Source organism: Ranitomeya imitator, chromosome 6 (assembly GCF_032444005.1).
Source record: "Ranitomeya imitator isolate aRanImi1 chromosome 6, aRanImi1.pri, whole genome shotgun sequence".
NCBI classification, from domain to species: domain Eukaryota; kingdom Metazoa; phylum Chordata; class Amphibia; order Anura; family Dendrobatidae; genus Ranitomeya; species Ranitomeya imitator.
The window spans coordinates 401254944-401277702 of record NC_091287.1 but is presented as its reverse complement, the minus strand read 5'-3'; the positions used below and the strand labels follow the sequence as shown (position 1 = coordinate 401277702).

General features: G+C 47.8%; 1 protein-coding gene across 1 annotated transcript in view; it reads left to right on the top strand.

The window, feature by feature from the left end:
• The first annotated feature begins 1324 nt into the window (after positions 1-1324).
• The window catches only part of TTC39C (tetratricopeptide repeat domain 39C), a 130444-nt gene continuing 109009 nt past the window's right edge, over positions 1325-22759 (top strand). The window contains exon 1 of the mRNA XM_069731212.1: positions 1325-1973. Coding sequence (XP_069587313.1) covers positions 1609-1973 — 365 coding nt within the window. The 5' untranslated portion in view covers positions 1325-1608. The remainder of the gene's footprint in view (positions 1974-22759) is intronic.

Genomic DNA, 22759 nt, shown 5'->3' with positions numbered 1-22759 from the left:
CTGGTAAAACTAGGGGTTGGATAGGAAGTTAGGCAGAAGCTGACTGGGTTGGATTCAGGCAACATCCCGTGGCAGGGGGTGTTGCAGGGAGAAGACACAGGGGGGTCCCTGTCAGGCGTGGGAACCTGGCAGGTGCCTAGCGAACAGAGCAGAACGTTACGGAACCGCACCTGCACTACCTTGCGGCAGTATCCTAAGAAAGAGACTAGAAGCGAAGGGTATTGTGGAACAGTGAGAAACGAGATCAAGCACAAAGGAGAGCCAGTAGGAGTCGTGCCGTGAGACCGAGGCAACATCCTACTGAGGCGCGTAGCCGGTGGCCGGAACACCGCGGAAGTAACTGACTCTATGCCTTACTTCGAACTCCGCAGGACAGTTAATTATAGGTTGGCTGTCTACCTTAAATTTCCTACGAAGACATAGGGGGCAACGCGTGGAGAGGGGCGTCTCTAGGTTCCCGGAAGAGCTCCGAGCCTTCCCGTCATACGGGTGCGTCCTAGCCATAACATACCTGGGGGACGAGAAACTAGTAACATCTGGAACAAGAGAGAGAGAGAGAGAATTAGAAAGAACGAACGAACGAGAACAGCAGTTGTGAGGACTATTCCGAATGCTCAGCAGGGTAGCACTACAACACACAGGCGCTAGTGGTGGGCAACGATTTCCACCTCCAAAGGGAACTCTGGAAGTGCCCATCGGACCGGCCGGTCTCTGATAGCCCTGTTAAACGTGCTCTGGATTGCGGATCCTGAAGTCTCAGTAAGGAGGTAAAGAGACTGCAACCTTGTGTCCTCGTTATTGACTGCACCTCACACCATCTCCATCTACCCTGTTGGGAAGCCCTGGGGACATACTTCACCTGTGGGAAGGTATACCATCCAGCTGCCATTCCATCACCCCAGCGGACCCCACAGCAGCGTCGGTCACCCTGACCGAACACCACAGGTGGCGTCACGAATCCCTGACAGACTCCTATCACCTTTTATTGGACGCCCCTTAGCAGGGTCGCGGACCGGGTCTAGCCACCGTGACAGCCTCAGAACCGAACCAGAGAGGCCCGGTACCGAGAACTCGTGGCCCTGTGTCTGGGGGCGATCCATATACATATATAGCTTTGTCGCCATAAAGGGGGGGAGGGGCAGACACATTACTTGCACAGGGGCCCCAAGCTGTCAGTGTCCGCCCCTGATATGTTTATATATCTATATATTTGTTTTGACAAATATTTCCTTTGAAAATGATGTGTAAATGACTTAGAGAATTGCTGTGTGTAAAAGCTCGTGTTACAATCACATTGTAGTGGGATGTACAGTGGATGCTCGGTGTGTGATATCGGATTGTAATCGCCTGACACTCGCCGGACATTGCAGGAACAAATTTGGACCAATTTTAGAATCGCTAAGGGGTCTTTTTCTCTTCATTTTCTCCCATTCTGATCGGGGAGTGTATGGTTTGGTGCTTTCCTCTATGTCTCCACTCTGGGGGCTGCTTAGTGCCCCCTGGGCCATACACATGGCATTGTGTGGTACCTGTGCCCGGGATGAGCAGGGTGGTGCCTGGTAATGCCATTAGAAGGGCTTGTCCACACGTGAGGCGGCTCCTCCATTAATGAGGGCAGCACCCAGGGACGAAGACAATCGTCAGCCCAGCCTCACATCATCATCATCACCATCATCATCACCACTATTATTACTCCCATCATCACGGAGAACAGAGCCGCAGCTGGGGCCTCCTCTTCCTGCCCCTCCCCCTCAGTACACGCGTTACTGGCACGGTGTCACTGGTGTCCTGAGCACTGCCCGGGCACACACTGGCACAGGACGTCTCTGCAGCATGGCCGAGCAGCAGACCTCAGGGCAGGGAGAGGCCGAGCGCTTGGACCCGATGGATGATGCGGAGCTGGCCCTGGTGGGCATCAACATGCTGCTCAATAACGGCTTCAGAGAGTCCGATCAGCTGTTCAGGAAATACAGGTGAGGGGCAGAGGTGGTGCGGGGAGCCGCCGGGTGCGGGGAGCCGCCGGGTGCGGGCGGTGCGGGGAGCCGCCGGGTGCGGGCGGTGCGGGGAGCCGCCGGGTGCGGGCGGTGCGGGGAGCCGCCGGGTGCGGGCGGTGCGGGGAGCCGCCGGGTGCGGGGAGCCGCCGGTCATGCCGGGGTCTGTCAGCACCCTCCGCACAGCACCTGTCAGGCTGCAGCGCCGCTGGGCGATCACCTGCCGGGAGGAGACTGTCAAGATCCTTTGTTGATCTCCATGGCAGATGTCTGTGATGTTCAGGACCCTGAGACCAGCAGTGTGGTACCCAGGAGTCTCTGCTGATCATCACACACAGGAGCCCTAAATTATCACTGTGGCCCTCAGGAGCCCACTGTAGTATGCAGCATGCCCGCACAGTCACTGTATCAATCAGAACGGCTTGGTGATTCCTATACCACTCCAGATCGCTGTGTTCTGTGTATCTACCCTGTGCCATCACTGTGACCTACAGGATCACTGTCACTATGACAGAATGATAATTACATTAGCACTGAGATCCCTGCAGATTACTATGGTGCTCGGAATCCCTGCAGATTACTATGGTGCTTGGGATCCCTGCAGATTACTATGGTGCTCGGGATCCCTGCAGATTACTATGGTGCTCGGGATCCCTGCAGATTACTATGGTGCTCGGGATCCCTGCAGATTACTATGGTGCTCGGGATCCCTGCAGATTACTATGGCGCTCCGGGTCCCTGCAGATTATTATGGGGCTCGGGATCCCCGCAGATTACTATGGTGCTCGGGATCCCTGCAGATTACTATGGCGCTCGGGATCCCTGCAGATTATTATGGGGCTCGGGATCCCCGCAGATTACTATGGTGCTCGTGATCCCTGCAGATTACTATGGCGCTCCGGGTCCCTGCAGATTATTATGGGGCTCGGGATCCCCGCAGATTACTATGGTGCTCGTGATCCCTGCAGATTACTATGGCGCTCCGGGTCCCTGCAGATTACTATGGTGCTCGTGATCCCTGCAGATTACTATGGCGCTCCGGGTCCCTGCAGATTATTATGGGGCTCAGGATCCCCGCAGATTACTATGGTGCTCGGGATCCCTGCAGATTACTATGGCGCTCGGGATCCCTGCAGATTATTATGGGGCTCAGGATCCCCGCAGATTACTATGGTGCTCGTGATCCCTGCAGATTACTATGGCGCTCCGGGTCCCTGCAGATTATTATGGGGCTCGGGATCCCCGCAGATTACTATGGTGCTCGTGATCCCTGCAGATTACTATGGCGCTCCGGGTCCCTGCAGATTATTATGGGGCTCAGGATCCCCGCAGATTACTATGGCGCTCAGGGTTCCCGCAGATTACTATGGTGCTCGGATCCCTGCAGATTACTATAATGTGATGCGACGTGCAGACGCAACGACGCTAGCGTTGTTTGCACCGCACAACGGGTGCAGCGGATGCAGATTTTCATCGCATCCACTGCCCCATGGGGAGGTGGGGGCGGAGTTCCGGCCGCGCATGCGCGGTCGGAAAAATCGGTCCGTTGGCAGCAAAAAACATTGCATTTAACTTTTTTGCTCCCGGCGGTCCGCCACAACATGGCGCAACCGTCGCACGACGGTTGCGACGTGTCAATGCGTCGCAATGCGTCGCTAATGTTAATCTATGGGGCTAAAACGCATCCTGTAAACAACTTTGCAGGATGCGTTTTTTCCCACAAACGACGCATTGCGACGTATTGAAAACAACGCCAGTGTGAAAGTAGCCTAAGACCCCCATACACCATAACTGCGCCAGGATGGTATATGACAATATTTGGGGGCTTAGTTCCAGCAATGAGTATTACTGGTCCAATAGCACAATATGGAGCCAGTGATTAATGTGAAGTGTGTGCCAGCTAGTGTCTGTGATCATGGCAGGAGCGGGCACTTCTCTAGTTATATGTGCAGTGTCCCATCACAGTTTGCACAATGCCCGTTCTTACTGACAAGTCTGAAGAAGTTAAAAAGTGCACAGGTGAAACCCGAAGTTTCCGTACACTGTATAAACACATGTGCATGTTTTCCTCAATATCTGACATGAAATCAGAATAAACCTTTCCCGTTTTAGGCCAATTAGGATTACCATAATTATTAATATTTGCCAAATGCCGGAATAATGAGAGACAGAGAATGTTTTAAGGCATTTTTATTACTTACTGCAAAGTCAAACGTTTCCATACATTTCATTAGTATTTGGTGATATTGCCCTTAACCTGAATGACTTGAATCAAACGTTAGGGCTATCCTTCTACAAGCTTCTCACAATAGTTGGTCGGAATTTCTCTGTCTCTCATTATTCCGGCATTTGGCAATTATTAATAATTATGGTGGTGATGGCGAACTCAGTCGAGGGGTTCAAGAGAGGCCTGGATGTCTTCCTGGAGCAGAACAATATTGTATCATACAATTATTAGGTTCTGTAGAAGGACGTAGATCTGGGGATTTATTATGATGGAATATAGGCTGAACTGGATGGACAAATGTCTTTTTTCGGCCTTACTAACTATGTTACTATGTTATGGTAATCCTAATTGGCCTAAAACCGGAAAGGTTTATTCTGATTTCATGTCAGATATTGAGAAAAACATGCATATGTGACTTTTTATATACAGTATATGTAAACTTCTGGTTTCAACTGTACCTCTATCAATCCCTTACCCCTCCTAATAAACTCTCCCATTATTCTGCACAGCAGCATTGATGCTACATGGACCCGAGTATATGTTCTAAGCATCGTACCAGCTGGTGCAGGGCGTCATACTGCTATTATTGCATGGATTGGGTTGTCAGGTTGTCAACTGCAGAAAACTCCACAGACGAAAGGAAAAACGGAACAGCACCGATACTGAAAACGATTATTAGTGTTGTGTTCCTGAAGTGGAAGAACTAGCAAATCAGTGACATTCCTACAGATTCCATGCTCCGTGATTTCCCTTCCCCTATATGCACAGCTCTGCAGATTCCATGCTCCGTGATTTCCCTTCCCTTATATGCACAGCTCTGCAGATTCCATGCTCCGTGATTTCCCTTCCCCTATATGCACAGCTCTGCAGATTCCATGCTCCGTGATTTCCCTTCCCCTATATGCACAGCTCTGCAGATTCCATGCTCCATGATTTCCCTTCCCTTATATGCACAGCTCTGCAGATTCCATGCTCCGTGATTTCCCTTCCCTTATATGCACAGCTCTGCAGATTCCATGCTCCGTGATTTCCCTTCCCCTATATGCACAGCTCTGCAGATTCCATGCTCCGTGATTTCCCTTCCCCTATATGCACAGCTCTGCAGATTCCATGCTCCGTGATTTCCCTTCCCCTATATGCACAGCTCTGCAGATTCCATGCTCCGTGATTTCCCTTCCCCTATATGCACAGCTCTGCAGATTCCATGCTCCGTGATTTCCCTTCCCTTATATGCACAGCTCTGCAGATTCCATGCTCCGTGATTTCCCTTCCCTTATATGCACAGCTCTGCAGATTCCATGCTCCGTGATTTCCCTTCCCTTATATGCACAGCTCTGCAGATTCCATGCTCCGTGATTTCCCTTCCCTTATATGCACAGCTCTGCAGATTCCATGCTCCGTGATTTCCCTTCCCCTATATGCACAGCTCTGCAGATTCCATGCTCCGTGATTTCCCTTCCCCTATATGCACAGCTCTGCAGATTCCATGCTCCGTGATTTCCCTTCCCCTATATGCACAGCTCTGCAGATTCCATGCTCCGTGATTTCCCTTCCCCTATATGCACAGCTCTGCAGATTCCATGCTCCGTGATTTCCCTTCCCCTATATGCACAGCTCTGCAGATTCCATGCTCCGTGATTTCCCTTCCCCTACGTGCACAGCTCTGCAGATTCCATGCTCCGTGATTTCCCTTCCCCTATATGCACAGCTCTGCAGATTTCATGCTCCGTGATTTCCTTTCCCCTATATGCACAGCTCTGCAGATTCCTGCTGATTGGTCACCTATAGAAAAAGACAAGTAATCCTTCCCCTTTACCTGCTGCTGATTCAGAAAATACATCAAGAGCTATTGCAGTAACTAGAGGGTTAATATTTTCTAGATCATCTCACTAATTGTGTGTTGGCCCTTTAATAGCTGGCCCTTTCTTTATCTTTGCTCAGTCACTTCTCATTTTGCAATCTATTAATTTTCCCATCCAGTCTGCACTTCCCTGCTTCTTCCCTCCCGTACAAGCCTTGCGCAGGCGTGTACTATGGAGGACACAGCATGAACTTCAACCCAATATTGCGGCCAGCATGCAGCCAGCGGGTAAGGAAAGGGTGAATCAAACACCCGAAACCCCCGCCCATATGACCACAAACCTGTCCCGCCAAATTCAGGTGACAGGTTCCCTTTAAAGAAAAAAGATGTATCATAGCGGTCATGGAACTGGAAGCCTTGATGTCTTTGCTAAAATTGGTATCAATATATATTCTTTTCTGGAGTCTTCATGCCCTGATATTAGACACAGAGCCATTGTTAAGCATGATGGCAGAAATCAAGGGCCGTGTTCATATTTGCAGTGTATTATGCTAGGTGCCGGATCTGTGTAATGTACTGCAGCAGTATCCTTGTGAAGATGCATTGATGGCTAAAGGTACCGTCACACTAAGCGACGCTGCAGCGATACCGACAACGATCCGGATCGCTGCAGCGTCGCTGTTTGGTCGCTGGAGAGCTGTCACACAGACCGCTCTCCAGCGACCAACGATGCCGGTAACCAGGGTAAACATCGGGTTACTAAGCGCATGGCCGCACTTAGTAACCCGATGTTTACCCTGGTTACCATCGTTAAAGTAAAAAAAAACAAACACTACATACTTACCTACCGCTGTCTGTCCTCGGCGCTCTGCTTCTCTGCTCTGGCTGTGAGCACAGCGGCCGGAAAGCACAGCGGTGACGTCACCACTCTGCTTTCCGGCTGCCCGGCGCTCACAGCCAGAGCAGAGAAGCACAGCGCCGGGGACAGACAGCGGTAGGTAAGTATGTAGTGTTTGTTTTTTTTTACTTTAACGATGGTAACCAGGGTAAACATCGGGTTACTAAGCGCGGCCCTGCGCTTAGTAACCCGATGTTTACCCTGGTTACCAGCGAAGACATCGCTGAATCGGCGTCACACACGCCGATTCAGCGATGTCAGCGGGAGATCCAGCGACGAAACAAAGTTCTGGCCTTTCTGCCCCGACCAGCGATATCACAGCAGGGGCCTGATCGCTGCTGCCTGTCACAGTGGACGATATCGCTAGCCAGGACGCTGCAACGTCACGGATCGCTAGCGATATCGTCTAGTGTGACGGTACCTTAAGACTTGCCAGCAGTATCGGACTGACGTCCTGACTATAGACCTGTGCCCAGTGTCGGACTGTGGGGCCAAGGGCCCGCCAGTAACCAACTCCAGGACCCCACTGTTCAACTATATACAAATGTGACATTGTCCTCAATCACAAATATATCCAGTATAACAATGAACTGGGTAGGTTGGTAAATGAATAAGATGCCGCCTTTGTCTGTACATAGTGATTCATGTATGTAGTGCCAAGCATGGCTCCTGTAAGAGGGTGGTGACCAACTCTTGCAGAGAGGCCCACCGGAGGATTGTGCCTGTCCCTAGAGCAAAGTGCCTGCCATGTATTCGCCCGAGGACGTATCAATAGTCTGTCTTAAGACCCCATTATTGGACTAAATCCATAGTAGATCCTGGAGGTGGGATCTGGATGTAAGACGTTACTGCTCTCTATGATCGGTGAAGCATCGGACTCTAATGTAAAGAAACGTATTCCTCTTTTTCTCATTGATTTCTGCCATGATGTCTATAACTGGAGGAAATGCTTAAAGATCATCCTGTGGTGAGCGCGACAAGATCAATATTATTATTATGTAGGGTGGAGTAGAGAAAAACGAGTTTATTGTAAATGGTAAGATCCCGACTTCTGGTAATAATCTGTGGCAATCATCCCGAGACGTCATCACAACCTCGGTCTTGTAGATTTGTGTGAATGAAGCATTCGTAAGAAGAGAATCCTCTCATCTCCTCTGCCGGAGGAGAGCGGTGTCGGTGTGCTGTCTCCGCTCACGTCTGTGAATTCTTGTACTTCTGCTTCCTGAATGCCGTCTCATGCTGACTGCTGGTTTTATCTGATTCCTTCTGTCAGTCTATGACGTGGTTTGTGGTGACACTTGTCATGTCGGAGGCTTTGTGTCACACATTCTATTAGCCTGAATGAATCTCAGCAATCCTCTAGATCAATTGGACATGTCAATCCGTCCTGTCAGGGGCATACATGACTGATGGCCTAAAACTTGGCTATGGAAAAAATTCTATAGTGCTGTGAAGTAGTTGCTGAACTAGAGGGTTTCCTCCTGTATGGCCCACCAAAGTGCCAGTCTGGGGTAAGAAAGTACTGTGCAAAAATGTTAGGCAGGTGTTGTAAGAATGCGTTCAAGAATAGAAGGGTTAATAGTTTATTTTTATCACCAGAATGCAAAGTCAATGAACAAAAGAGAAATCTATATCAATATTCAGTGTGACCGCCCTGTGTCTTCAGAGCAGCATCCATTCTTCTAGGTACACTTGCACACAGTTTTTGAAGGAACATGGCAGGGAGGTTGTTCCAAACATCTTGGAGAACTAACCACAGATCTTCTATGAATGTCACTTGTGCAAATCCCGATCACTCTTCATGTCATCCAAGACAGACCGGTTCATGTCGAGACCATGGCTCTGTGGGGGCCATATCAGCACTTCCATGTAAACAAGGCCAATGGTACCTTGATGCTGTTTTGGAGTCAAAGGCTGGTCACACCCAATATCGATTTGATTTAGGGCTCGAACACCTGACCATATTTTCAGTCCAAGTGTGATCCAACAAAACACCAGACCAATGGTATTCTATGTGGCTGTGCACGTCAGATATAAAATTTGTGTCTCATTCAGCCATGCAAGTCAATGTGTCCATGGAAAATATCTGGCCGCACTTGGATGACATGTGAGTGCAGTCTGATTTTTTTTTTTTTTTTTTAATTTTTTTATTATTATTATTTATTTATTTATTTTCTCCTCTGACTTCCAGAATTGCTAAGCTGGAGAAAATTTATTTTCCTTCTTATCCAAGAAAATCGGATCTCACTCTGATCAGTTTGTTTACCATAATCGGCCACATTCTCTCAGATGAGAGAAAATATGCTGGTGTGACCTTAGCCTTAAATTTCTCTTTTGCTCATTGACTTTATTCTATTTTTTTTAAACCATTCATATTGTGCAGCATTTTTTTTTTATACACCTGCTTAAGACTTTTGCACAGTACTTTCTTTCCCCTTTCATTACCTTCCTGTTAGCCATTTGTACAGAATCTCGGAAAACTCAATTTAGATGGAGTTCCTCTTACCTTTAAGTAATGGGCAAAGTTTCTAGGGCAGCACGGTGGCGCAGTGGTTAGCATTGCAGCGCTGGAGTCCTGGGTTCTAATCCCACCCAGGACAACATCTGCAAAGAGTTTGTATGTTTGTGTGGGTTTCCTCTGGTACTGCGGTTTCCTCCCACATTCCATTTAGATTGTGAGCCCCAATGCGGACAGCGATGATGATGTGTGCAAACTGCGGAATATGTTAGTGCTATATAAAAAAATAAATTATTAATGTATTATCATGGCTACAAAATGTAATTAATGTGGGGGTTTGATTACATACCATCCTTAGAACAGCAGGGATAAAAAGAATAAATACCACTTTCATCATCATCATCATCATCATTATTATTATTGTTATTATTATTATATATAATTTTTTTTTATTTTATAAGCTTTCACGGCCAGTACATTGTGGTTCTGACATGCTTTCCATTAGGATTCTTAGAAAACGGATCTATTAGACATGGCATCCTATGTGCCTGGACTACCTGGCTCCCGTCCTCCGCCAGCCCTGACCACCGGGTGGTGGCTCCTGCTCGCTTTTTATGTGTAGGGCACTTTAATACAGTATTTTATGTAGAGAAGATGTGGTTGTTCTTGTACAGAAGGGCAAGGCTGAATAACCGGTTCCTCTGCCTTGTGTGTTGATACTGTAAGTTCCCTGTGATTTTGACATTCTGTATGATGTGGGATGTATTTATGGCGTCTGATGCGGAGATCTGGATTGTGTAATATTCTTTGAAAGTAATGAATAGAGCTGTGATCAGAGCATCTACTCCATCCCTCTGCAGCCTCCATGATGGGCTCACTATTACCCATCTGGGTTCTGGAAGTGCAGTGGACTGCGGACATTTGCATTGCTGAGCTGACTTGTATTCTCTAGACTTGTCTCTCCTAGGAGGCTGTCACCAATACAGCCCAAATACTGTCTAGAAAACAACCCGCCCGGCTCCTTCTCTTGCCCTCCTGGAATTGTACGTGATATTTTTCACCTTTTGTCCCTATGTAAATAGTATGGCTTAGGTCAATGGACGAGTTTACTGATTTCTCATTAGTTGTAGGCTGGTGCGTTGCATCACAGGACACCAGGAAAAGTAGCTGGATACTTATCTATCCGCATTGATTCCGGGCACGTTCATCCTGTACATGGGTTACTGTGCCAATTCTGCAATCGGCATTTCTGTCCTCATAAACCAACTTCTGTAACAAGTACTGGGTATTTGTTATTGTGTCCACGGCCCACAACACCTCGAATCAGGAGGATGTTAGGGCTGAGTTCACACATAGCATAAATGCTGCATTGTTTTCGGTTGCTTTTTTGCCCTGTTTTCTGTAATAACAATCTACTCTGATTATTACATTTCTGCTGCATTTTCCTCTTTATTTGACGCTTATTTGAGGAAAGAATGGTTGTAGATGACGAGGAAAAAGCTAACATATTAAACACCTTCTTCTCCACGGTATTCACGGTGGAAAATGAAATGCTAGGTGAAATCCCAAGAAGCAATGAAAACCCTATATTAAGGGTCACCAATCTAACCCAAGAAGAGGTGCGAAACCGGCTAAATAAGATTAAAATAGATAAATCTCCGGGTCCGGATGGCATACACCCACGAGTACTAAGGGAACTAAGTAATGTAATAGATAAACCATTATTTCTTATTTTTAGGGACTCTATAGCGACAGGGTCTGTTCCACAGGACTGGCGCATAGCAAATGTGGTGCCAATATTCAAAAAGGGCTCTAAAAGTGAACCTGGAAATTATAGGCCAGTAAGTCTAACCTCTATTGTTGGTAAAATATTTGAAGGGTTTCTGAGGGATGTTATTCTGGATTATCTCAATGAGAATAACTGTTTAACTCCATGTCAGCATGGGTTTATGAGAAATCGCTCCTGTCAAACCAATCTAATCAGTTTTTATGAAGAGGTAAGCTATAGACTGGACCATGGTGAGTCATTGGACGTGGTATATCTCGATTTTTCCAAAGCGTTTGATACCGTGCCGCACAAGAGGTTGGTACACAAAATGAGAATGCTTGGTCTGGGGGAAAATGTGTGTAAATGGGTTAGTAACTGGCTTAGTGATAGAAAGCAGAGGGTGGTTATAAATGGTATAGTCTCTAACTGGGTCGCTGTGACCAGTGGGGTACCGCAGGGGTCAGTATTGGGACCTGTTCTCTTCAACATATTCATTAATGATCTGGTAGAAGGTTTACACAGTAAAATATCGATATTTGCAGATGATACAAAACTATGTAAAGCAGTTAATACAAGAGAAGATAGTATTCTGCTACAGATGGATCTGGATAAGTTGGAAACTTGGGCTGAAAGGTGGCAGATGAGGTTTAACAATGATAAATGTAAGGTTATACACATGGGAAGAGGGAATCAATATCACCATTACACACTGAACGGGAAACCACTGGGTAAATCTGACAGGGAGAAGGACTTGGGGATCCTAGTTAATGATAAACTTACCTGGAGCAGCCAGTGCCAGGCAGCAGCTGCCAAGGCAAACAGGATCATGGGGTGCATTAAAAGAGGTCTGGATACACATGATGAGAGCATTATACTGCCTCTGTACAAATCCCTAGTTAGACCGCACATGGAGTACTGTGTCCAGTTTTGGGCACCGGTGCTCATGAAGGATATAATGGAACTAGAGAGAGTACAAAGGAGGGCAACAAAATTAATAAAGGGGATGGGAGAACTACAATACCCAGATAGATTAGCGAAATTAGGATTATTTAGTCTAGAAAAAAGGCGACTGAGGGGCGATCTAATAACCATGTATAAGTATATAAGGGGACAATACAAATATCTCGCTGAGGATCTGTTTATACCAAGGAAGGTGACTGCCCCCTTGTGCCCTTCTTTGCGTCTGGAGGAGAGAAGGTTTTTCCACCAACATAGAAGAGGATTCTTTTCTGTTAGGGCAGTGAGAATCTGGAATTGCTTGCCTGAGGAGGTGGTGATGGCGAACTCAGTCGAGGGGTTCAAGAGAGGCCTGGATGTCTTCCTGGAGCAGAACAATATTGTATCATACAATTATTAGGTTCTGTAGAAGGACGCAGATCTGGGGATTTATTATGATGGAATATAGGCTGAACTGGATGGACAAATGTCTTTTTTCGGCCTTACTAACTATGTTACTATGCTTTTTGGTGCAGATTTGAAGCATCCTTTTCCTTTCACCCATGACAGCACACCTGAGAGAGGGATCCGCCCACCAAGGACAGGAAACCTACTGAAATTAAAGGGTGATACCTCTCCCCCACAACAGTTGGTTTCCTGTCCTTGATGGGGCGGGGAACCTGATGCTGAAAGCAAGACCGTGGAATAGCGGCTTTGAGCCTGCTTAAGCGCTGTTCGCTAGTCCATTGAGGGCTACAGCATGTGTACGGGCATGGGCGGCGGTGATTGATTTCCCCCCCCCCCCTCCCACGTCTCCAGCCGCCATGCTGTCCTGGACTGCACATTGGGGCGTGCTGGGAGATGGCGCACCTGGTGATGTCAGGGTGGGGCCTGCCGAGAAAATGGCAATGATGGCGTGCTCCACTGACATCACTGAATCCAAGTGCGCTGGGAATGATCACGCCTGGTGATGTAGGCTAGGGGGCGGCACACCCCACTGGCGTTACTGAAGTAGGAAGCTTTGGGAAATGGCATGCCCTGAGGAGTCACCCAGAGGGGCATGTGACCATAAGTAATACTCTCCCGGTGGGGCCGGAGGAGGTGTGTTCAGGAGGGGGTCGCCGTGGTAGTCGGTCATTCAAAAAGTCTGACCACAGGGAGTGCTTGTGCTCTGGCTCTCCTTCCTGATTACCATAGAGGGGCAGGAGCGAAAGCAGACCCAGCCAGAGAAGCAGAGTGACTCTGGACTGCTCGGTGTCCAGAGAGGATCCATTGTGCATCCCAGACCAACCTCCGAATCCGGTACCCTTGAAGTGACAGTGATTGGGGAGTGACCTACATGAATGTTCACCATTATAATGGGGCCCCTTGAGAATGTGCGCTGTGTAGAACCCCGCTACCAGGTGACTGGCACAACAAACTCTGTTCAGCCTGCGTGCAAAAAAACAATTTGTGAGGAAACTCCTTACTTCGCCTCAAATCTTAAGTCTGTTATCAGGGAGGAAGTGGAAAGTTCCCTTCAGTCATTAATGAGGAATGGGAAGAAAAAATCTAGAGAAGTTTCCTCCGAGTCTCCGAGGGAGAATGAGTACGGGGCCTTCTCGTCTTCCTCATCTCATAGTGATATCCCCCATATGCCATGCTTTCCCACAGAGGATGCTGACAAATTAAGGCTGTTAGAACAACTCTGGACCTTAAAGCGGCCCAGCAGGATTGTGCACAGTAACCCACCGGCAGTGTCAGGTTGTTACCCTGATTTAAAATGATACCTGGTGTGAAGAAATTAAGTTGGTGTTGGGTGTAACAGTGAATTGGTTTTGGTTGCGTATATAATTGTTTGGAGGTCCTCTCATGCTTTGTAACCCAACTGGTGGAGGGGGGAGGCACCGCCCCTTTATTTCAGTGGGTTTCCTTCCTTGGTGGTGGATCCCTCGTTCAGGTGTGCTATCATGGGTTCTGTAAAAACCAATTACCAGTAAGTCATTTTGGTATTTTTGAATGCTTTTATTAATAGTACAGAAAGGATTCGATTCTGCTTTTAGAAATGCAACAGAGTTTCTATAGAAAAAAAAAAAGCGCAAAAATAAATGCACAGTTCAGAAGCATCTCTAAAAGGAATCTGTCAGCAGGTTTTTGCTAATCCTAGGACCATAAGATAAGGGCTGAGGCACATTTCAGGGATATATCACTTATTAGGCTATATGCTGTTGTTTTCATACAATGAGTGTTTTATCACCAGGAGATTATCACTACCTTGACTAGCTCCTTCATTCCAAATTGTCCAACCATACCTCCTCCTCTGATAAGCAGCTCACTGTCACTAGACCATGTATACAAAAGCAGCTCTGTGAGCTCTGCTGCATGCTACACCTAAAAACTGTCGCAACTGGAATCGGGGTCTCTTTTTTTTTTTTTTTTTTTCCCCTACATTATGCTGCTCTTAGATGTGATGGCAAATACCTGCTGACAGATTCCCTTTAAACGCATAGTACGTAGGAGTTATTATGAAATCACAAGTTTTGCTGCAGAATTTACACTATGTGAGAACCCTGCCTGATGTGGCTGCTGGTTACGCCTGTGTCCTGCCGCTCCATTCAAAATCTATGGCACCGACGAGGCTAAGTGAGGTCTTGTGCCCAGGAGGGAGCATAGGCACAAATCTCCCACTTTGATCGGTGGTGTTGGAACTCCCACAGAGTAACTAGTTTAAGCTATTCGGTGGGCAGATAATGTCGATTATGTTCTGTATGCCTGACCAAAAAGCCAGAACACCTGGCTGAAACATTTAAGTGTGACAAATGCAAAAGAATAGGAAATCAGGAGGGGAAACACTTTCACCCAACTGTAAGGGTATGTGTCCACTTTCAGGATGGCCGGCGGTATCGTCGGAGTGGCTTTGCCGCTCTGCGGTAAGCCCCGCCCCCTTTCTGGGACGCGATGATGCCGGATGTGTTCACAGCACACATCCGGCATCATCGCTCCCCACCATAGGGCCCTGTGCTATATCTTGCGGCGACGCAGCGTCGCCGCAAGATATACGGACATGCTGCGATCTGAAAAGACGCGCAGCATGTCCGGAGTCGCAGGGCCGCCGCGTGCGTGTTACCACGCATAGTGGAGACGGGATTTCATTAAATCCCCTCCACTATGCTGTAACATCTGGACGCTGCGTGTCTGACGCTGCGTCCCTATGCAGCGTCAAACACGCAGCGTTTACTGCACGTGGACACAGACCCTAAAGCCCAGTGTGCCATTTATCCCGGGAGTTTTTGCATGTTGTGTGTATTACAATGCTAGCATACATTGCCTTGTTAGTGAATGGCCTAACGAGGCGACCTGGGGACTTGTGTGCGATCATGTCTTCATTTGCTGATAATGTTAATATTGCTGTCAGCGTGTGTCTCATAAATGGAGCTGACATTTCACTAATAAGCATAAATGACTGAGCGACTTACTGACGAGCTGGGGGGTGAGGGGAGCACAGAATGGGGGTTATTCATTCATTGACCCTGCATTATGTTGATTTTTGCATACAATGTTTGGGCTCGTTCATACTTTCTGCTGCATTTTACACTAGCAGCAAAATAAATGATTCTTCCATAATTTGATCTCATTTACACAGTGCTTTTTGTTTATTTTGGTTTCTTCGCCTTATGTATTTGAGTTTCTATTATTATTATTATTATTAAATAGCAGCATGTCAATTCTTACAACTTTTTTTTTTTTTTTTTTTTTACCCATTCAATTGAATATACAAAAAATGCATAAAAATAATGTACATAGGGGGTCGGAGGCTGCAAAATAAGCACTTTGTGCACAATACTCTTTTTAGCGGTTTCTGTGCCTAGTCATTGGACATAGGATTTTTATGTGCCAGCTTTGTGCATTTCGCCTCATTATATTTTCCTACACTTCTTGAAATTAATATTTCTACCAATTTTATTAGTTATGCCTACTTATATAAAACATATTCCGCATCGCCTTACATACATCATTGGCACTGTTCCCATTTGGGCTCACAATCTAGATTCCGTATCAGTATGTCTTTGGAATGTGGGAGGAAACCGGAGAACTCGGAGGAAACCCAGGCAGATATGGGGAGAACAAACAAACTCCTTGCAGATGATGTCCTTGGTGAGAATGGAAGCCCTCCCCTGAAGCCAAGTATGAAATTCTTGGTATTTATTTATTAAGATATTTATTGGTAATATTCAATTAATTTATTTCATGTCAACCTAAATAAACACCACGGCCATTGATTTCCAACTTGAGGTTTTGTGTCTTTATTTTAATTAAGAATGGGTTATGTGTTACCATGCACCAGGACCCCAGCGCTGCAAAGTAACAGTGCTAACCACTGAGCCACTGGAGCGCCCCCAGACACAGGGCCACAAGTTCTCAGTACCGGGCCTCTCTGGTTCGGTTCTGAGGCTGTCACGGTGGCTAGACCCGGTCCGAAACCCTGCTAAGCGGCGTCCACTAAAGGTGGTGCAGTTTGTCAGGGGTTCGTGACGCCACCTGTGGTGTTCGGTCAGGGTGACCGACGCTGCTGTGGGGTCCGCTGGGGTGATGGAATGGCAGCTGGATGGTATAGTGTGTTGTAGTGCTACCGTGCTGAGCATTCGGAATAGTCCTCACAATTGCTGTTCTCGTTCGTTCGTTCTTTCTAATTCTCTCTCTCTTGTTCCAGATGTTACTAGTTTCTCGTCCCCCCCAGGTATGTTATGGCTAGGACGCACCCGTATGACGGGAAGGCTCGGAGTTCTTCCGGGACCCTAGAGACGCCCCTCTCCACGCGTTGCACCCTATGTCTTCGTAGGAAATTTAAGGTAGACAGCCAACCTATAATTAACTGTCCTGCGGAGTTCGAAGTAAGGCCTAGAGTCAGTTACTCCCGCGGTGTTCCGACTACGCGCCTCAGTAGGATGTTGCCTCAGTCTCACGGCACGACTCCTACTGGTTCTCCTTTGTGCTTGATCTCATTTCTCACTGTCCCACAATATCCTTCCCTTCGTGTCACTTTCTTAGGATACCGCCGCGGGGTGTGCAGGCGCGGTTCCGTAACGTTCTGCTCTGTTCGCTAGGTACCTGCCAGGTTCCCACGCCCGACAGGGACCCCCCCTGTGTCTTTTCCCTGCCACACCCCCTGCCACGGGATGTTGCCTGAATCCAACCCAGTCAGCTTCTGACTAACTTCCTATCCAACCCCTAGTTTTACCAGTGTGAGGAGTGGCCCAATAAATAAAGCCTTTTTCTCCCCCTAGTGGCCGGAGTGTGAAGTGTAATGTGTGCTGGTGATACCTGGTCAGTAGAATTCCTTCAGTGCCATCAGACGTACCGCCACTCTCCTTAGTGGCAGAGTGTCATACTGCAACGACCAGATCTCTGGGGCGCTGCACCACCATGTTGCCCCAATTCTCCCACAGATATAATGGTTTCCAAATGTACAGTCATTGTGTGTTTTTTGGGTCCTTGACCAGTGATGTGACGATAACTGCAGATTGGCCATGGTTCAGCAGTTGTATTGATAACCTTCTTATCTCTGACTTTTGCCTGTAGAATTTTCTGTGCAGATTCTTCCTCTCTTGGCAGAAAACGCAGTTGAAAATCCGCACGGATTTAATGTGGATTTTCATGTGTGCGGTTTTTTTTTTGTTTTTTTTTTCTCATGCGGATTTGTATGCATTTTTGAAAACTAAATAATGATCTATTATTTAACAAAAGAAAAAAAGAATTGTGATGTCATTTCCTTGTCAAACCTCTTCTTTTACATACTCCATTGACGAATAATGTTTACACACACAGATAATAAATATATCTATGCAAATTGCCTCTTCTGAGAAAAAGAGGACTTAAACTCTATAGCGCCACCTATTGGAAGTAGCGATCCTACAAGTCACAATCAACTCTTTAACGAGTCGTGCAATATGACTTAGGATTAAAGCCAAATCAATATCTCAATTCGCAGACATGGTGTTTCGGGCTGTTGGCCCTCGTCAGTGCGAAGCATGAGAACTAATTTGGCTAGGTGAGAGGCTCTGGACTGGGGTCTAAGGGGTATCGTTTCTCCTTGTGGAGAGTGACATACCATCTCTGGCTTGTCAAGGTAAGGAGGCTTATTCGCCATGCAACGCTCCTCTGGGAAATAGGTGGCGCTATAGCGTTTAAGTCCTCTTTTTCTCAGAAGAGGCAATTTGCATATTTAATTTCCCAGAGGAGCGTTGCATGGCGAATAAGCCTCCTTACCTTGACAAACTAAATATATCTAGACATAAATAGATATATCGATAGATAATACCAAGCCCGATGTTTAGTAATAAACATAATAAAATGGTACTTAGTTAAATAAAAACACACACACACACACACACACACACACACACACACACACACACACACACACTCACACTCACACTCACACTCACACTCACACTCACTCTCACTCTGCATTAGGTCGGGGTCTCGCACCTCAATACCCGGCCTTCTGCCGGCACGCGGACCTGAGCGTTCAGCTGCATAGAAATACATGCTGCCGCACACTCTGTTCCAGTGCCGTTTGGCAGTGCCGGGTATTGAAATGTGAGACTCGTGCGAGTTTCTCGCAAGTGTGACCCTGGCCTTAAACGCAATATCTGTTTAATAAAAAAAAAAAATAATGCTTGGGTTCCTGTTCAATTTTCCAAACAAGAAAGGGAAAGCCAGCAACTGGGGGCTGATGTTTATAGCCTGGGAAGGGGGTAATACCCATGGAGCTTCCCAGGCTATTAATATCTGCTCACAGCTGTATATTTAGCCTTTGGCTATTAAAATAGGGGATCCCCCCAAAAAATGATGCGAGGTCTCCTTATAATTAATAACCAGAAAAGGCTATGCAGACAACTGCGGGCTGATATTAATAGCCTAGGAAGGGGCCATGGATATTGCCCCCCTCCTGGCTACAAATACCAGCTATCAGCCGCCCCAGAAATGGCTCATCTCTAAGATTCGCCAATTCTGGCACTTAGCCTCTCTCTTCCCACTTGCCGCCCCAGAAATGGCTCATCTCTAAGATTCGCCAATTCTGGCACTTAGCCTCTCTCTTCCCACTTGCCCTGTAGCGGTGGCAAGTGGGGTAATAGTTGTAGGGTTGCTGCCACCTTTGTATTGCAAGGTGACATCAAGCCCACGGCTTAGTAATGGAGAAGCTTCTATAAGACGCCTATCCATTAAAAATCCTATAGTTATTACATGGTAAATAAAGACACAGCCAGAATAAAGTATTTTAATGAAATAAAACCACGTAGTTTCCCATAACATATTTATTGTACGCCTAATTCCTGCGACGCCCTCGTTCTCCTGCAAAAAAATAAATAAATCAACACAAATACTCTGTTCCAATGTAATCCATTTAATAGCGAGTGTCCCACGACGATCTCCCGTGTAGAGCTGTCACATCAGGAGATGTGACCGCTCTACAGGGGCCTCTGATGATACACTGACTGGAGATAATGCTCCCGCAGCGTATCATCGGAGTTCATGCTCTCACTTTATGGCACTACAGCTGCGTGAGAATTTTCTCACACAGCGGTGCCGCAAGTGACAGGACAAATTCAGGTGACCTCTAGGCGGCGGAGTGATACGGTGAGCCATGTAGAGCGGTTCCATCTACTGATGAGACAGCTCTACTGGGGAGATCGTCATGGGACACTCGTTATTAAATGGATTACATCGGAACAGGGAGTATACTGTTGATTTATTTTTTTGCAAGCGATCGAGGGCGTCGGGGATTAGCTGTCTGGTGAGTATGTACTGTATGTGTATATGTATAGTACCGTATGTGGTTTTTTTGTTTTGTTTTTTTACTATTCAACACAGTAGCTGATGATGGGACTACTATCCCATCATCGGCTAATACTGCCACTGTTCTTGGTGACAGCAGACCTAGCCGCATGAGACTAGTAGTCCCATTGGATCAGTGGTTCTCAACCTTTCTAATGCCGTGACCCCGCAATACAGTTCCTCATGTTGCGGTGACCCCCAACCCAAAAAATAATTTTGGTGGCTACTTTAAAACTGTAATTTTATTAGTTATGATTCGGAATGTAAATATCTGATATGCATTATGTATTGTATTCTCATTGCTACAAATCAAACATACGGTAATAAATAATCACAAAAACAATTACCGTATATACTCGAGGAGGCTGCGGCACCGAAGATCAGCTGTCCGGGGGAAGGAGCGGGACGGCGGGAGCAGGTAAGTATGTCATATTTACCTTCCCTCGTTCCACACGCCGGGCGCCGCTCTATCTTCCCGGCGTCTCTCCGCACTGACTGTGCAGGTCAGAGGGCGCGATGACGCATATAGTGTGCGCGCCGCCCTCTGCCTGATCAGTCAGTGCAGAGAGACGCCGGGAAGATGGCGCCGAGGAGCTGCAAGCAAGAGAGGTGAGTATGTGTTTTTTTATTTTTTTATTGCAGCAGCAGCAGCACAGATTTATGTGGAGCATTCTATGGGGCAATGGTGCAGAGCGCTATATGGCAGAGCTATGGGGCAACGGTGCAGAGCACTATATGGCACAGCTGTGGGGCAATGGTGCAGAGCACTATATGGCAGAGCTATGGGGCAACAGTGCAGAGCACTGTATGGCACAGCTATGGGGCAACAGTGCAGAGCACTATATGGCAGAGCTATGGGGCAACGGAATAGGAATTAGGAATAGTGAAAAAGGGGCAGATTTAAACTTTTTTTAAAAAACTTATTTTAGGGGACTTACATTGATTAAATTATTGCAGGGTCAATAGTTTTTCAGAATGTAGTAAAAAAAAAAAAATAATCACAGATCCTTTTATGAATTCAATCATTTAACTAAGCTTCAAAGAAGCAGCAAGATGGCAAAGACACGGGCCTCCAGCAGGGTTCTGTCTGTCCATTACTCCCAAAGACTTCACTGGAGGGGGCTACATACAACCACGGACAGCTGTGCATCCTATGAGGAGAGATACTGCCATGATGTAGCTTATCAGGGTTTCAGGGTCACTCCATCTTTGGTTCTCATCTTTGGGACCACCACTTACAGGGCCTTTGTGATACATCCAGTGCATTATCACAGCACAATTACTACACGGACATTGAAATAAGGCTTCAATGGGGGGTTTCCACCTTTAAAAAAAACAAAAGACATCACTCACTACAGGTCAGCAACATCAACACCGCAGCCAAAAAGGCTGAGACCGAAGTAGTGGTGAAGAATCAGCGCCGGACCCAGCAAGAGGAGAGTATTAGCTCTAAAAATTTAATTTGGGTTGGGGTGCGCACTTCTAAAAGTGGGAAAACGTGATTAATACCCTAGGCGGGAACCCTCTTTATGTGCAGTTATACGAGGCCCCGCACAACTTACCTCTTCCCATCCAGGTCGGAGAACCAGCCTAGATTATCGGCGATGATGTGGTGGTTCTGGCAGCCGGGGCACCTCACAATCACCACGCCGCTCCGATATGCCGATTTCGAGATCTTTTTCGTGGATCTTGTTGAACAAACCTGAATACAAATAATAAACAGACAAGATCTGTATTGCAGGGAACGCACTGTCTTTCAAGCACTGTCTAGTCTAGCGTGTGCGGGGTGTACTCTCTTGGGGGGGGGGGGGGGGGGGGGTTTGGGGACTGTTTATCCGCCATCGCCCTGAGGGGGTACACGATGTCTGTCTGCCATCGTCCTGTGAGGGGTGAGGTGTGCCGTCTATCCGCCATCGTCCTGTGAGGGGAGAGGTGTGCTATCTATCCGCCATCGTCCTGTGAGGGGAGAGGTGTGCTGTCTATCCACCATCGTCCTGTGATGGGAGGTGTGCTGTCTATCTGCCATAATCCTGTGAGGGGTGAGGTGTGCCGCCTGTCTGCCATTGTCCTGTGGGCATGCTGGTATTAACAGTGTGGTATTATTTTGCGGTGGCGCTGTCCGTCAGGCCCCTGTCTGCAGGGGGCGCTCTGTACCTACCTTGCAGGTGTATACCAGCTGGTAATGGGAGGTCTGCACTCTCCCCACACACTGGGCGCCGGGGGCAGCTCCCTCAGTACAGAGCCTTCTCCACGCTGCAGCCTGGCGGTTCCCGGGGGCAGGTAATGGCGGGCGGAGGAGACACTTCTCTGTGCGCGCCCCCAGTAATGTCCACCCCAGCCTCCTCCCGACACGGGCAGCTAAACCCCCACAGCCGACCACCAGCGTCCGACTCCCGTCTGTCAGCAGCATGACCCGTCCCCAGCACTGTTATCAGCACGTGACCGGATGTTGCAGTGTGATGCTACAGGACAGCGCTGCGTCCTGTGCTCCGGCTCCGATCATAACAAGCAGCTCCTGCTGCAGAAACAACTTCCTCCTCGAGCCCCGCCCCACTTACGTCACTCTCCTCGCAGCCAGGACGTAGCGGAGGCGGCGCTGGTTACCGGGGAGACCGGCATACGGGGGAAGGTGGATGGGGAGGTGAGCGAAGTGGCGACCCCTGTGTTTTGGTCGTTCGACCCCCCTCGGGGTCGCGACCCCCAGGTTGAGAACCGCTGCATTGGATGATGCCTGTCTACACACACACACGCGCGCGCGTACTCGCATGCATGCATATGAGTCGCCGGCCAGGGCCATCGGTTACCTGGTACCGGGTCTGGCGTTAACAGGGGATGTCACGGTGGCGACCCGGTCCATGGCCC